Source organism: Anomaloglossus baeobatrachus, chromosome 6 (assembly GCF_048569485.1).
Source record: "Anomaloglossus baeobatrachus isolate aAnoBae1 chromosome 6, aAnoBae1.hap1, whole genome shotgun sequence".
NCBI lineage: Eukaryota > Metazoa > Chordata > Amphibia > Anura > Aromobatidae > Anomaloglossus > Anomaloglossus baeobatrachus.
In genome coordinates, this window is record NC_134358.1 from 429,919,913 (window position 1) to 429,936,927 (window position 17,015).

A 17,015-nucleotide genomic window follows, 5' to 3' on the forward strand; every position below is an offset into this window, starting at 1 on the left:
GTAGAAAGTCGAGAATTCTGGGGATGGCCAGAGGCATAGGCTGGACGTTAGTTTCCCTGCACCCTGAAAGGAAGATTTTAAACGTACGGTGGTAAATGCGGGATGAAGCAGACTTTCGGGCGCTGATCATGGTGGAAATAACCGCGGGGGAGAATCCCGCTCTTGTTAATACCCAGGTCTCAATGGCCATGCCGTCAGCTTCAGGGCTCTGGAGTTCTGATGGGAAATGGGCCCTTGGGTCAGCAAGTCTGGGATGTCTGGAAGGCGCCACGGTGAGTCTGTGAGCATTTGTACTAATTCGGCGTACCAGGCGCGCCTGGGCCAGTCCAGTGCTATCAGTATCACCGGGACTCCCTCTGCCTTGATCTTCCTGATCACCCGCGGCAGCAGGGGTAGAGGTGGAAATATGTAAGGCAGGCGGAAGTGGTGCCAGGAGCAGACTAGAGCATCCGCGCCGATGGACTGCGGGTCGCGTGACCTGGCTATGAACGCGGGTACTTTTGCGTTCAACCTTGAGGCCATTAGATCCACGTCTGGTGTGTCCCAGCGAGTGCAGATGTGTAGAAACACCTCTGGGTGGAGAGACCATTCTCCGGCGGCCAGGCCTTGGCGACTTAGAAAGTCTGCTGCCCAGTTCTCTACCCCAGGTATGTGCACCACTGATATCACTGATCCCGTCGATTCGGCCCAGCTGAGGATCTTGTGGGCCTCGAGATAAGCCGCTTTGCTGCGGGTGCCCCCCTGCCGAATGATTACAGCTGTCGCATTGTCCGATTGGACTCGAATCTGACGCCCCGCTAGTAGAGGGCAGAACGCTCTGAGCGCGAGGAAGATCGCGCGGAGTTCCAGGGTGTTTATGGGTAGGGAAGACTCCTGGGGCATCCAACGTCCTTGAGCAGTGTGGTGCCGGTACACTGCTCCCCAGCCTAGGAGGCTGGCGTCCGTGGTCAGGACCAGCCAGTTCGCTGGGAGAAAAGATCTCCCCTTCGATAGGGATGAGGACCGAAGCCACCAGTGGAGTGCGACAGGTGAAGATGTCTGTCCAGGGAGAAGGGGCTCTTGTCCCAGGCCGCTAGAAGGGCTAGCTGCAGTGGGCGGAGGTGCAGTTGAGCAAAGGGTACTGCTTCCATAGCCGCCACCATCCCGCCGAGCACTTTCATGCTGAATTGAATGTAGCGAGACGGAGGACGTAGAAGGCAGCGTACCGCTCGTTGAAGAGCGATCTCCCTCAGGACAAGGCGAAGGATCAAGCCCCGACGGGTGTCCTGGGACATGCCCAGGAAGGTGATGGATCGTGATGGGACCGGGGATGATTTGTCCAGATTCACTAGCCACCCTAAGCGGGATAGGGTGTCCACAGTGATCTGTACGCTGGTTGAGCAGTCGCGGAAGGAGGGGGGCCTTGATGAGGAGGTCGTCCAAGTAAGGGAGACCGACCACTCCCCTGGCGTGAAGGACGCTCATGGCGGCCGCCATGACTTTGGTGAAGACCCTTGGTGTGGTGGCAAGGCCGAAGGGTAGAGCTACAAATTGAAAGTGGGAGTCCTGAATTGCAAAGCGGAGGAACTTTTGGTGATCTGGGGCGATGGGTATGTGCAGGTACGCGTCCTTGATGTCTATGGATGCGAGGAATTCCCCTTCGACCATGGATGCAATAATGGACCTTAGGGACTCCATTCTGAATCTCCGTACGTGCACATGCTTGTTTAGGTGTTTGAGGTCCAGGATGGGTCGAACTGACCCATCCTTTTTGGGGACCACGAAGAGGTTGGAATAAAAACCCCCGAACTTCTCGTCGTCGGGGACAGGTATTATCACTCCTGCTGTTAGAATTTTGGACCCGACCCCCGAGTCGGTTCTATGTGGTAACCGGAAGACACAAGGTCTCGCACCCATTTGTCGTCTGAGGCGGCAGCCCAGATGTGTTGAAAGAGCCGCAGTCGACCTCCTACAATGAGTGTGTCTTCCGAGGCGCCGAAGGTGTTATGAGGGGGGAAAACGTCGTGGCCGAGTCTCCCTAGTCCTGGACTGTTTCGGTCTAGGCTGCCATGACGAAGTGGGTTTCGGGAGAGCTGAGAAGGTCGGTCCCTGCGTAGTCCGCGGCTGGTAGCGTGGACAGCACGGAATGTCGACCAACCCAATGAGTTACGAAAGGAGCGGAACGAGGACTGTGGACTTTTGGTGAAGGACGTACTGGACTTCAGCTGGGGGAGGGAGGTACTCTTTCCTCCCGTGGCGTCAGAAATGAGCTTGTCCAGACGTTCGCCAAACAATCGATCTGGAAAAAAGGGGAGGCCCGTGAGAGACTTCTTGGAGGCAGAGTCCACTCGCCATTGTCGGAGCCAGAGAGCTCTACGGCTGGCTATGGTATTTGAGGCGGCAAACGCTGCGCAGGTAGCAGCGTCCATGGAGGCCTGCATGAGGTACTCCGCCGCAGCGGCAATTTGAGCTGTTACCTCTGTGAAGGTATGAGTGAACTGGGATTCCTCAAGCGAAGTGTTAAGGGATTCTGCCCAGACCGAGATCGCCTTTGCGACCCACACAGAGGCAAAGGAGGGCGAGAGGGAGGAACCCGCAGCCTCAAAAGCAGAGCGGGCGAGGTGCTCCACCTGTCTGTCAGTCGGGTCCTTGATGGAGGAACTATCTGGTAAAGACAGGAGCGTCCTTGTGGTAAGGCGGGAGACCGGGGGGGGGGGGTCAACCGAGGGCGGATCGGCCCAGCCCTTAGGGGCAGGTGAGGCAAAAGGGTACCGGGACTCCATGAGTTTACAGTTACCGAAGCGCCTGTCAGGCATCTCCCTTTGCTTTGTGAGTATATCCTGAAACTTAGGGTGATCCGCGAAAACCTTTTGGGGTTTCCTTGCCCTCTTAAAGGAGACCACATGGTCAGTGGTAGTGGATCCTCCACATGCAGAGTTTGGTTGATTGCTGCTATAAGGGAGTCTATTGCAGTTTGATCATCTGGGGAGGCTGAAACCAAGGAATCCTCCTGGTACAAACAGCATTCTCCCTCCTCCAGCTCTTCAGAAGCCGTGGAGCGTGTGGGAGAGCCCGCTGGAGACACCCGGCCGTGTGCTCTTTTCCTGATCCCTGCAACCAGTGAAGCATGTGCCCGGATTACCTCAGAAGGATCCTCCATAGGGGTATCCTCAGGCTGCGTTCCGTCCATGGACCCAGAAGGGTGTGGAGGACGACATTGCATAGCCAGCACCAGGTTCTGTGACAGTTTTTCCATGGATTGGGACAGAAACTGTGCCCATTCCGGTGGGCTGGGAGCCCTAGGCTCTGGGCTGATGGTTGCGGCGGTGGTGGCAGGGGGGTCTTTGAGGGCTATAGGGGCGTAGGACTCACAGAGAGAAGAGGTGTGTTTACGTGGTAGCTCAACGTTGCAGGTAGCGCAGGATGAATAATAGATTATCTGAGCCTTACCCTTCTTAGTGCCTTTTGAATTCTGCATGTTCCTGATAGGAGTATGCCAGGAGGGGGAGCAAAGCCGATGGCTGGAGATCTTCCCACGCTTTCCTGGGGTGGGGGTGGGGGTGGGGCGGGGCTTAGCACTAAAAGAGCGCGAAGAAGTAGTTAGAGTGCCCCCCCCCCCGTTGTGGGTAGTAAAAAACGTCGGGAAAGGAGCTTCTGATAGTTTTCCTCCCTCTCCCTCTAGTCAGCACACAGCATGTCACTGGTGGTTATCAGCCGGCTTTTCTGCTAGATCAAATAAACAGAGCAGAAAATTAACAGCGTGAGTCCCTAAGCTCTGTGATTCTCTAGCCACCCCCTCCCCCTCTAGCCACCCCCTCCCCCTGCCTGGGAAATTATCTGTGCAGGAGTTTGCAAACAGGAGGGACTCCCCCCCCCCCCCCCCTACTCAGCCAGCAAGCTAGAGTAAAGTTAACACTGTGTGTTCAGGATTCCTGGGGCTCTCTTCCTTGCATTAGCCAGGGACTTTATCATAATAAATACTGTATATTCAGCCCTGGGAGCCTTTCCTGCACAGCCTTTTCTCCCTTTGTCTGGGAAACCAGTCAGGGGGGATCTCACCTTAAACACTGCTTCAATCCAGGCAGTGACAATAGCAGAGTCAGCTTGCTGTATCCGGTCACAACGGTGCCATAGTCAACTCAGAGCCTGCAAAGAGGGGCTGAGGAATTGTGCCTCTGCCCTGGGCTTTGGAAAATCGGTGTCTATGGAACCAGTCGTCCAGCCCAGGATCCAGCGTCGCGGGAGGGGGTACGTGTAGGCGACACTCCTTGTTCCCGCCCATTGATGGTAGTGGGAGATCGGTCCCAAAAGGAAACCGTCGCCCTCAAAAAATAACAAACCTTGAAAGGAAGTGCATTCTATAGACACTAAGCTAAAACGGAGCTTGTGTATACTGCAGAGGAGGAGCTATGCTTTTGCATCTACTTAGTGTCCTCCTATGGATAGGCAGCATAACACCCATGGTCCTGTGTCCCCCAATGAGGCGTCAGAGAAAGTATCAATTTTTATTAGAATATAGAAAATCACACATAATTGTTAAAATACACACTTCATCAATGTATGAGGATATAAAGTAGGACCTCTGCCTACAGTCACCCCCCCACAACAGTATGTGTATGGGCCCACTAAATAATTGCACCAAAAATATATGCACATCTAAACTGGCAGCAGAAAAGAGTTAACTTCTTAGTTCAATGGTGAACAATTTGAGGGATCTGCTGCCTGCAAGAAAAGTGCTCCAATGCTGCCCAAAGGTAAACACCAAACATAGACAGTCATTCAGCAAGATTTTTAAGAAAATTATTCAAGGCTTACCCATGTATGGACAAAAAAAGGAGCACCAGGCACACACAGTGGGGGCAAGGAAAGCAGCTCCCAGTCCCGAATGCGTATCACTATCACTACCTCAGCAGGATGGAGGCAAGGGTGGAAGGGTGGAATTTTGTATTACAACATTAAAGTACTGAAATTGGACTACGGATGAGACTTGTTTCCTCGTTTTTGCATGTCTATTAGTTGTTGCCAGCCAACCGGTGACACCTGGGGATCCAGAGGTAATTGGAGGTAAGCCCATATTATTTATATATATATATATATATATATATATATATATATATATATATATATATATATATATATATATATATATATATATATATATATATATATATATATATATATATATATATATATATATATATATAATTTATTTATATTACACACACACATACACATATACACAATATCTTACTTGAGGCTGCAGTACATATCAACCCCCGTACATGTTTCAGATATCAGTAATGCTACAGTTTTTAATGTCCATATTACAGTCATGAAAATCAGACCTGTAATCCTTCTTAACAGTTACAAGATGTTGTTAACACAATGAGGATGATAATATCAGACAGAATTACAGACAAATGAAGACTAAAGGCTAATTTTACTTGGCAGTTACCCTAACAATCTTTTGCATATGTTCACACATGGCGTTTTTGCCATGTACATGGTAAGTAAAATACGCAGCGTTACAATACACACCTAATCAAAGCGATTTCTGAAATCTCAAGCACACGCTGCATTTGTTATCCTGACGCGTTTTGAGCCCGTCAAGATGTATCAGGTCAATTCTTTGCATTTTTTTCTCAGTGCTTTTCACCCCATTCAAGTAATGATAAACACAAAGTAAAAAAAACCTGCAAAAATGCAGTAAAAATAAAAAGATAAAAAGACAAAAGTATGCATGTATACTACAGTGTTTTTCCTGCCTAAAAAAAACAAAAAAAAAACCCGAAACCACTGCTAGATCCTCAAGGATAAAATCTGGGCAAAGTGCAGCCATGCGTCAGCGGCCAAGTGCAATGTCCTGCTTCTGCACACAGTGGGAGATGGTACCAGTGCCCCACATTACTCCAGGAGGATAATTACCTGTCACTTCTGTGCCATTGTCATCAGAATCCGATTCACAAGGGTCGAACACTTGGATTCCCTGAGCTTGAAGTCTTTGAAATTTGGCCTCCAGGTCCCTCTTGGCTCTAAGTAAATCTTGGATTTCTTTCTCTTTTGTTTCTCTAAAAATCTGTTAAAGACTCGATATAATTAGTGTCTAATGATAAGATCAATTCATAAAATACAAATATAATGTCTATAGAAGAACATATCTCATCTGTAAGACGCAGGCACATCCAAGAAGATGAGTGGCGTGGGGCATGGCAGAACCACTTCTGTAAAGCCAATAACATTGGGATCGACACAGAAGGAAAATCTCTCCATTCATTTTCCTGCTGTATATGGCACTCATCTCGTGTATTGTAGATATGTCATAAATGGTCTTCAATGGGACAATACCTTTAATGGGAATCTGTCACCAAGTGTTTGCTACCTACAGTGCTGGCCAAAAGTATTGGCACCCCTGCAAATCTGTCAGATAATACTCAGTTTCTTATTGAAAATTATTGCAATCACAAATTCTTTGGTATTATTATCTTCATTTATTTTGTTTGCAATGAAAAAACACAAAAGATAATGAAACAAAAATCAAACTATTGATCATTTCACACAAAACTCCAAAAATGGGCCAGACAAAAGTATTGGCACCCTTAGCCTGATACTTGGTTGCACAACCTTTAGCCACAATAACTGTGAACAACCGCTTCCGGTAACCATAAGTGAGTTTCTTACAATGCTCTGCTGGAATTTTAGACCATTCTTCTTTGGCAAACTGCTCCAGGTCCCTGAGATTTGAAGGATGCCTTCTCCAAACTGCCATTTTGAGATCTCTCCACAGGTGTTCTATGGGATTCAGGTCTGGACTCATTGCTGGCCACTTTAGTAGTCTCCAGTGCTTTCTCTCAAACCATTTTCTAATGCTTTTTGAAGAGTGTTTTGGGTCATTGTCCTGCTGGAAGACCCATGACCTCTGAGGGAGACCCAGCTTTCTCACACTGGGCCCTACATTATGCTGCAAAATTTGTTGGTAGTCTTCAGCTTCATAATGCCATGCACACGGTCAAGCAGTCCAGTGCCAGAGGCAGCAAAGCAACCCCAAAACATCAGGGAATCTCCACCATGTTTGACTGTAGGGACTGTGTTCTTTTCTTTGAATGCCTCTTTTTTCCTGTAAACTCTATGTTGATGGCTTTTGCCAAAAAGCTCCACTTTTGTCTCATCTGACCAGAGAACATTCTTCCAAAACGTTTTAGGCTCTCTCAGGTAAGTTTTGGCAAACTCCAGCCTGGCTTTTTTATGTCTCGGGGTAAGAAGTGGGGTCTTCCTGGGTATCCTACCATACAGTCCCTTTTCATTCAGACGCCGACGGATAGACGGGTTGACACTGTTGTACCCTCGGACTGCAGGGCAGCTTGAACGTGTTTGGATGTTAGTCGAGGTTCTTTATCCACCATCCGCACAATCTTGCATTGAAATCTCTCGTCAATTTTTCTTTTCCTTCCACATCTAGGGAGGTTAGCCACAGTGCCATGGGCTTTAAACTTCTTGATGACACTACGCACCGTAGACACAGGAACTTTCAGGTCTTTGGAGATGGACTTGTAGCCTTGAGATTGCTCATGCTTCCTCACAATTTGGATTCTCAAGTCCTCAGACAGTTCTTTGTTCTTCTTTCTTTTCTCCATGCTCAATGTGGTACACACAAGGACACAGGACAGAGGTTGAGTCAACTTTAATCCATCTCAACTGGCTGCAAGTGTGATTTAGTAATTGCCAACACCTGTTAGGTGCCACAGGTAAGTTACAGGTGCTGTTAATTACACAAATTAGAGAAGCATCACATGATTTTTCAAAACAGTGCCAATACTTTTGTCCACCCCCTTTTTATGTTTGGTGTGGAATTATATCCAATTTGGCTTTATGACAATTTTTTTTATTTTTTTCATTGAAGACAAATTAAATGAAGATAATACCAAAGAATTTGTGATTGCATTCATTGTCAAGAAGAAACTGAGTATTATCTGACAGAATTGCAGGGGTGCCAATACTTTTGGCCAGCACTGTATTCTGAGAGCAGCATAATTTAAAACACAGAGACCCTGATTCCAGTGATGTGTCACTTACTGATCTGCTTCACATAGCTTTGATAATCTCCTGCTGACCACCACCCCAAAAAAAAAAAAATATATATATTATTATTATTATTATATTATAATGTATCATCACTAAAAGACTAGTAAAGCTGCTGCCATATAGTCCTCCAAATTCATGTGCTCTGTACAAACCCAACCCCATCGCTGATTGACAGCTTTCTGTGCACACCGTGTATAGGGAGAAAGCTGCCAATCAGAGCTCAACATTCAGAGAAATTATACATCTACAACAGATATAAGTAATTTTATCAAAACTACAACAAGTAACACATTAATGATCATCGCAGGATCATCGCTGGAATAAGGGTCTCTGCCCCTACATCATGCTGGTCATATTATTATTATTATTATTTATTTATAGAGCACCATTAATTCCATGGTGCTGTACATGAGAAGGGGGTTACATACAAAATACGTATACAAGTTACAGTAGACAGACTAGTACAGAGGGAAGAGGGCCCTACCCTTGCGGGCTTACATTCTATAGGATTATGGGGAGGAGACAATAGGTGGGGTGTAGGTCAGGCGGCGGCTCCGCACGGTGGTCGGGCGGCAGCTCCGCACGGTGGTCGGGCGGCAGCTCCGCACGGTGGTCGGGCGGCAGCTCCGCACGGTGGTCGGGCGGCAGCGAGTTCATTGTAGATTGTAGGCATTTCTGAACAGATGAGTTTTCAGGTTCCGTTTGAAGTTTGCAAGGGTAGGGGATAGTCTGACGTGTTGAGGCAGCGAGTTCCAGGAGACTGGGGATGCTCGGGAGAAGTCTTGGAGTCGGTTGCGTGAGGAGCGAATGAGAGAGGAGGAGAGGAGGAGATCTTGGGAGGACCGGAGGTGACGTGTTGGAGTGTAGTGGGAGAGTAGTTCGGAGATGTACGGAGGGGAAAGATTATGCACAGCTTTGTAGGTCAGTGTTAGAAGTTTGAATTGGATACGGTGGAAGATTGGAAGCCAGTGGAGGGACATGCAGAGGGGAGAAGCGGGGTGGTATTGAGGAGAGAGGTGGATAAGTCGGGCAGCAGAGTTAAGGATGGACTGGAGAGGGGCGAGCGTGTTGGCAGGGAGGCCACAGAGGAGGATGTTACAGTAGTCGAGGCGGGAGATTATGAGGGCATGCACTAGCATTTTAGTAGATTGCAAATTGAGGAAAGGGCGGATTCTGGAAATATTTTTGAGTTGAAGACGGCAGGAGGTGGTGAGGGACTGGATGTGTGGTATGAAGGATAAGGCAGAGTCAAAGGTCACTCCGAGGCAGCGAACTTTGGGTACTGGCGAGAGCGTGGTGTTATTTATTGTAATAGATAGATCAGGTGGAGAGTGTAGGTGAGACAGAGGAAAGATGATTAGTTCAGTTTTGGCCACATTGAGCTTTAGGAAGCGAGAGGAGAAGAAGGAGGATATAGCAGATAGACATTTCGGGATTTTGGACAGCAGAGATGTGGCATCTGGGCCAGAGAGGTAGATCTGGGTGTCGTCGGCATATAGGTGGTATTGGAAGCCATGGGACTTTATGAGTTGTCCTAGGCCAAATGTGTAGATAGAGAAAAGTAGGGGTCCTAGGACAGAGCCTTGAGGGACGCCAACAGAGAGATGGTGGGATGAAGAGGTTGTGTGAGAGTGGGAGACACTGAAAGTGCGATTTGAGAGGTATGAAGAGATCCAAGAGAGGGCAAGATCTCTGACACCAAGGGAAGAGAGGGTCTGTAATAGGAGGGAGTGGTCAACGGTATCGAAGGCTGAGGACAGGTCTAGGAGTAGGAGTATAGAGAAGTGTTTGTTCGCTTTGGCAGTAAGCAAGTCATTTGTGATTTTAGTCAGGGCAGTTTCGGTAGAGTGATGTGGACGGAAGCCGGACTGTAGGTTGTCAAAGAGAGCGTTAGAGGAGAGGTGGGAGGAAAGTTCAGCATGGACATGCTGTTCCAGGAGTTTTGAGGCAAGTGGGAGTAGTGATATGGGGCGATAGCTGGTAGTAGAGGTTGGATCGAGGGAAGGTTTCTTTAGGATAGGTGTGACTGTTGCATGTTTAAAGGCAGAGGGGAAGGTTCCAGTCGTTAAAGATAGGTTGAAGAGGTGGGTTAAGGCTGGAGTAAGGATGGTGGTGAGGTTGGGAAGGAGGTGGGATGGCATGGGGTCAAGTGCGCAGGTGGTGAGGTGCGCTTTTGAGAGAAGACGTGCAAGCTCTCCTTCGGTGATGGTGGGGAGGAAGTTTATGGGAGAGGGGCAGTGGTCAGCTACATGAAGGGGTTGTGGTGGCTGAGCAGAGAAGACTTGCCTTATTAGGTCGATTTTTTCTTGGAAATAGGTGGCAAAGTCTTCTGCAGAAATGAGGGAGGTTGGAGGGGGCAGTGGTGGGCGAAGGAGGGAGTTGAAAGTGTTGAATAACTGTTTGGGGTTGTGTGTTAGAGAGGATATGAGGTTTCTGAAGTAATCGTGTTTAGCGGAGGTGAGGACTGAGCGAAATGTGTGAATTGCATTTTTGAATGTGGTGAAGTCTTCCCGGGAGAGCGTTTTCTTCCACCGCCGCTCTGCAGCCCTAGACCTTTGCCGAAGTTTTTTAGTGAGGCTGTTGTGCCAGGGCTGTCTATTGAATTCGTCTCACTCTGCCATGCACAAGGGGAGCGACTGAATCAATAGCTGATGTGAGGGTGGTGTTGTAGAAAGTGGTGGCGCTGTCTGTGTCGTGGAGGGACGATATGGAGGACAGTGGGAGGATAGAGTCGGCGAGGGTGTGCATGTTGAGGTGTGCAAGGTTTCTGCGGGGATGTGCTAGGTGCTGGACAGGGGGGGTAGGTGAGGAGGACAGGGCTGAAAAGGTCAGAAGATGGTGGTCAGATAGGGGGAGGGGGGAAGTTGTGAAGTCAGAAAGGGGACAGAGGCGAGTGAAGATAAGGTCTAGTGTGTGTCCATCTTTGTGGGTGGCAGAGGTGGACCACTGAGTTAAGCCAAACGACGAAGCAAGGGAGAGGAGTTTGGAAGCAGCTTGTTGGCGAGTGTCAGTGGGGATGTTGAAGTCACACATGATGATGGTGGGAATGTCAGCAGAGAGAAAGTGTAGAAGCCAGGCAGAAAAGTGGTCGAGGAAGGCAGTGGTGGCGCCCGGGGGTCTGTATATGACAGCCACTTGGAGGTTGGAGGGAGAATAGATTCGGACAGAGTGCACTTCAAAGGAAGGCAGGTCGAGGGAGGGTAGAGGTGGGATTGGATTAAAGCTGCAGTTGTTAGAAAGAAGGAGGCCCACTCCTCCACCTTGTCTATTGCCAGGGCGAGGAGTGTGGGAGAAGTGCAGGCCACCGTAGCATAGTGCAGCCATAGGTGAAGAAGCAAAAAACTGGGGAACCTTTTATTGAAAAGAACAAGTATTAACAATAATAAAAAAGCTTCAGTAAGGGCTTGTTCACATAGAACATATTTACAGATGTTATTCAGTACCAATGTGGTGGATTAGATATTATGAGATCCTACCTATGCGCTGCAAAGAAAAGCTGCCATGTATATTTGCTGGGACTGCAGATGTGGCATATGCCGTATGTGAATTTACGCTGCGGATAGCCACAGAGGTAAATAGAACATCATTTCTGTAGCTGCACTGGTATCAGGACAATTTGAAGCAGGTATGGCTGCAAATTTGTTACATGTGAATATTCCCTTACACCAGGGGTCTCTAACTCAGCTGGGTGTATGGGCCACATATAGAAACAAAATTGAGAGAGGGACAAAGTGACATTTTTTAATGATTCAATGTTTTTTTCTCTACACCATTGGATCACTTTTTTTTTTTTTTTAAACTTTTTTTGCTTGTTTATTATAACAACCCTGCACTTTTTTGTTTACTTAAGTTTATATATGAAGCATTTTTCATTTAAAAAAAAAAAAATCATGCTTTAGATTTTTTTTTTACATTTTATCACCTTCTTCTAATATTGTTTTACAATTAGCAGCATCATATATTAATCTTAGCCAACATCTTGTAGTAATGTCCCCCATCCGTGTGCCCTATAGTAAGGTGCTCATCCTTGTAGTATTGTGCCCAGTAGTATTGAGCTCATCCTTGTGCCCAATAGTTTTGTGCTCATCCTTCTGCCCAGTAGTATTGAGCTCATCCTTGTGCCCAGTAGTATTGAGCTCATCCTTGTGCCCAGTAGTATTTAGCTCATCCTTGTGCCCAGTAGTATTGAGCTCATCCTTGTGCCCAGTAGTATTGAGCTCATCCTTGTGCCCAGTAGTATTGTGCCCCGTACTATTGTGCTCATCCTTGTGCGTGCCCAGTAGTATTGAGCTCATCCTTGTGCCCAGTAGTATTGTGCCTCGTACTATTGTGCTCATCCTTGTGCCCCATACTATTGTGCTCATCCTTGTGCCCAGTAGTACTGAGCTCATCCTTGTGCCCAATAGTTTTGTGCTCATCCTTGTGCCCAGTAGTATTGAGCTCATCCTTGTGCCCAGTAGTATTGAGCTCATCCTTGTGCCCAGTAGTATTGTGCCTCGTACTATTGTGCTCATCCTTGTGCCCAGTAGTATTGAGCTCATCCTTGTGCCCAGTAGTATTGAGCTCATCCTTGTGCCCAGTAGTATTGTGCCTCGTACTATTGTGCTCATCCTTGTGCCCAGTAGTATTGTGCCCCATACTATTGTGCTCATCCTTGTGCCCAGTAGTATTGAGCTCATCCTTGTGCCCAGTAGTATTGAGCTCATCCTTGTGCCCAGTAGTATTGAGCTCATCCTTGTGCCCAGTAGTATTGTGCCTCGTACTATTGTGCTCATCCTTGTGCCCAGTAGTATTGAGCTCATCCTTGTGCCCAGTAGTATTGTGCTCATCCTTGTGCCCAGTAGTATTGTGCCCCATACTATTGTGCTCATCCTTGTGCCCAGTAGTATTGAGCTCATCCTTGTGCCCAATAGTTTTGTGCTCATCCTTGTGCCCAGTAGTATTGAGCTCCTCCTTGTGCCCAGTAGTATTGAGCTCATCCTTGTGCCCAGTAGTATTGAGCTCATCCTTGTGCCCAGTAGTATTGAGCTCATCCTTGTGCCCAGTAGTATTGTGCCCCATACTATTGTGCTCTTCCTTGTGCCCAGTAGTATTGAGCTCATCCTTGTGCCCAATAGTTTTGTGCTCATCCTTGTGCCCAGTAGTATTGAGCTCATCCTTGTGCCCAGTAGTATTGAGCTCATCCTTGTGCCCAGTAGTATTGTGCCCCGTACTATTGTGCTCATCCTTGTGCCGAGTAGTATTGAGCTCATCCTTGTGCCCAGTAGTATTGAGCTCATCCTTGTGCCCAGTAGTATTGAGCTCATCCTTGTGCCCAGTAGTATTGAGCTCATCCTTGTGCCCAGTAGTATTGAGCTCATCCTTGTGCCCAGTAGTATTGTGCCTGGTACTATTATGCTCATCCTTGTGCCCAGTAGTATTGAGCTCATCCTTGTGCCCAGTAATATTGTGCTCATCCTTGTGCCCAGTAGTATTGTGCCCCATACTATTGTGCTCATCCTTGTGCCCAGTAGTATTGAGCTCATCCTTGTGCCCAATAGTTTTGTGCTCATCCTTGTGCCCAGTAGTATTGAGCTCCTCCTTGTGCCCAGTAGTATTGAGCTCATCCTTGTGCCCAGTAGTATTGAGCTCATCCTTGTGCCCAGTAGTATTGAGCTCATCCTTGTGCCCAGTAGTATTGTGCCCCATACTATTGTGCTCTTCCTTGTGCCCAGTAGTATTGAGCTCATCCTTGTGCCCAATAGTTTTGTGCTCATCCTTGTGCCCAGTAGTATTGAGCTCATCCTTGTGCCCAGTAGTATTGAGCTCATCCTTGTGCCCAGTAGTATTGAGCTCATCCTTGTGTCCAGTAGTATTGTGCCCCGTACTATTGTGCTCATCCTTGTGCCCAGTAGTATTGAGCTCATCCTTGTGCCCAGTAGTATTGAGCTCATCCTTGTGCCCAGTAGTATTGTGCCCCGTACTATTGTGCTCATCCTTGTGCCCAGTAGTATTGAGCTCATCCTTGTGCCCAGTAGTATTGAGCTCATCCTTGTGCCCAGTAGTATTGAGCTCATCCTTGTGGTCAGTAGTATTGAGCTCATCCTTGTGCTCAGTAGTATTGAGCTCATCCTTGTGCTCAGTAGTATTGTGTCCGGTAGTATTGTGGTCATCCTTGTGCCCAACCTTTAGTAATACACACACACACAAAAAAAAAAAAATTCTCCTCACCTTTCATCCGTTCCCTCTTCTTAGGCCGCGTGCCCACGATCAGGGTTAACAGCGATTTGGACGCAGCATTTTTCAGCTGTGTTCACAATGCTGTGCACACAGTACAAGCAGAGTGGATGGGATTTCTAAAAATCTCCTGCCCACTGTGCATGTACGGCCGGCAGCAAAAACTGACCCGCGGTGCGGCTTTCAGAGACCGCAGCATGTCAATTCTTTGCTGCAGAGTCGCAAGTGTCCTCCATAGGGGGAACAGAAGTGAGAGACTGCAGCGCCCCAAACCCTGATCGCAGGCAGGCAGCTGGGGTCTCCTACAGAGGAGACTTGCGGCCCCGCAGGTCTGCATCCAAGATGCAGTGGGTCCAGATCGTGGGCACATACCTTACCTGCTTGTTGCGGCCCGCAGACCCCATCACAATCGCAGCCCTATGCCGGGTGGGGGGGGGTCAGCATGGCTTTACTACAGTTGAATCATTTGCGGTGACGCGCAGAGGAGCTGTCTGCGCTGTACCAAAGGCTGTTTTATAAGATACTGATATATAAAAAGGTCGTCCTCCTTTGGAGACAACGGGTTAACTGAAAACTAGAAAGTGAGATTATTCTGAAAGTCCAATGAGAAAATTTATAAACATTTTATGGCTTTTTTTTTAACTCTCTCTTTTCAGCTGATTTACGACCACAAACCAAAGTTATAAAAGAACATACAGGAAACAAAAAGCCTGTAAAATCAAAACGGTGCAAAATTATTAATAAAACCGAAGTGTAAAATGAGTTTTAGCCCCAAATACACGCATTTACGCTTAAAGTACCCAAAACCTTTTTAAACACAATTTTAGGTATTTTTTTGAAAAAATATAAGACAATCAGGGTCAGTTGAGTTTGTGACGCTGCAGAATCTCTGCACCTTAGTTTACATGCGTTTTTTGCGTTTTGGACGCTAGGTTTTCATCGTGTTTTTCACTCGGTGTTTTTATTTTGTCTTTGTTGTATCATCCTTTAAATAAAACGATTTAGAAATTTCCTGGTATTGACATCATTAGGTGCAGATTACATGTGTTTTTTGTGTTTCTGCAGTGTACACGCACTAAAACTGCATTAGCGTCTTTACTTGCAGATTTTCAGTATCTAATGCAAGTCTATGGGGAAAATCTGCACAGAAAACAGCGTACCCACAAGAGAAAATGGACAACCCGCTGCTTGGAAAAATGATCCTCAGGTGGAGTTTACACAGTGTAAAAAAGGAAGCACAGAGGGCAGGAGATTCCTATTAATCCCATCCATGTTGCTTGTACTGTAAAATGCTGTGCCCAGAACGAGAGTAAAGGCTGCTTTACACGCAGCGACATCGCTAACAATGTCGCTGGTGAAAGCACCCGCCCCCGTCGTTTGTGCATCATGGGCAAATCGCTGCCTGTGGCGCACAATATCGCTAGTACGCGCCACACGTACCTACCTGCCTAGCGACATCGCTGTGGGCGGCAAAAAGCCTCATTTCTAAGTGGGCGGTTCGTGCGGCGTCACAGCGACGTCACACGGCAGGCGGCCAATAGAAGTGGAGGGGCGGAAATCAGCCGCATGGAAGTCACGCCCACCTTGTTGCCAGAGGACGTAGGTAAGCTGTAGTTCGTTGTTCCCGGGGTGTCACACATAGCGATGTGTGCTGCCTCAGGAACGACGAACAACCTGCGTCCAGAACAAGGAACGACATTTGGGAGATGGACGACGTGTCAATGATCAATGATTTGGTAAGTATTTTGCATCGTTAGCAGTCGCTCGTAGGTGTCACACGCAACAACGTCGCTAACGAGGCCGGATGTGCGTCACGAATTCCGTGACCCCAACGACATCTCGTTAGCGATGTCGTTGCATGTAAAGCCCCCTTAACACTAATCCTGGGAACATACCCAAGACATTAATCGTAGGCAAATAGCAAACTAATCAAATGTCTGTTTATTGGGAAAATAGAAAATTCATTTATTTGGAAACTAAATCCTTGCAATATCTTCTGCTGCAGACTATGGTCCCGATTCATCAAGAATTATGGCATAAAAAGCTTTGAAAAGTCACAAAATTTATGGAACAATGTGAGACATTAAAACTTTGGAACTTATGGTGATCTTGCGCCATCTTTGCCCCACTCCCTGGTTGAGGCGTTCCATATGCCACAAATCTTACTCCGGTCTCTTCATGATTCAGGAGCGTCTGATTCCAGCACACCCCTCATCAAGACCGATGTGAATAACGCCGGTCTTGATGAATCAGCCAACAGCTCACCTTAAACTGTCTTTTTACTTTATCCCGGTCATGTTCAAAGGTGGCAGCTCTCTCCATTGCCTGGTATTTAGCTTCAACAGCGCTCTCCTTCTCTCTTAGGATCTTCTGGTACGTCTTCTGAAGAGCCTAACACAATAAGGGAATTTAATTAGATAAATATTAATTGTGCCATCATACACTCTGTCATATACTGGGCTTCTTGCTGCAGTTTTGATAAAGAAATATAACAAATAAAATAGTTTTAGTCCGCTCAATGCTGAGCGCTGTCTAACCCACTGTATCATTGACTGACAGCTTTGGGTCTTCTTTATGTATAGGCTATCTTCTTCATTACTGTTAGGGTGTGTGCACACCTGCCGAGGTTTCCTAGAAAGGAGCCACTTCAGGAGAAAGTTGGTAGACTTTAGCGGAAGCCTCCTGAAGAATGAGCAAACTACTTCTTTTAACCGATTCATGGGTTCCAAACCTTGAAGAAG

General features: G+C 47.4%; 1 protein-coding gene across 1 annotated transcript in view; it reads right to left on the minus strand.

Annotated features, from left to right (window-relative positions):
- NPHP3 (nephrocystin 3) overlaps positions 1-17,015 on the minus strand; it is a 161,634-nt gene that overhangs the window by 124,016 nt on the left and 20,603 nt on the right. The window contains 2 exon segments of the mRNA XM_075315193.1: positions 5,905-6,055; positions 16,540-16,665. Coding sequence (XP_075171308.1) covers positions 5,905-6,055; positions 16,540-16,665 — 277 coding nt within the window.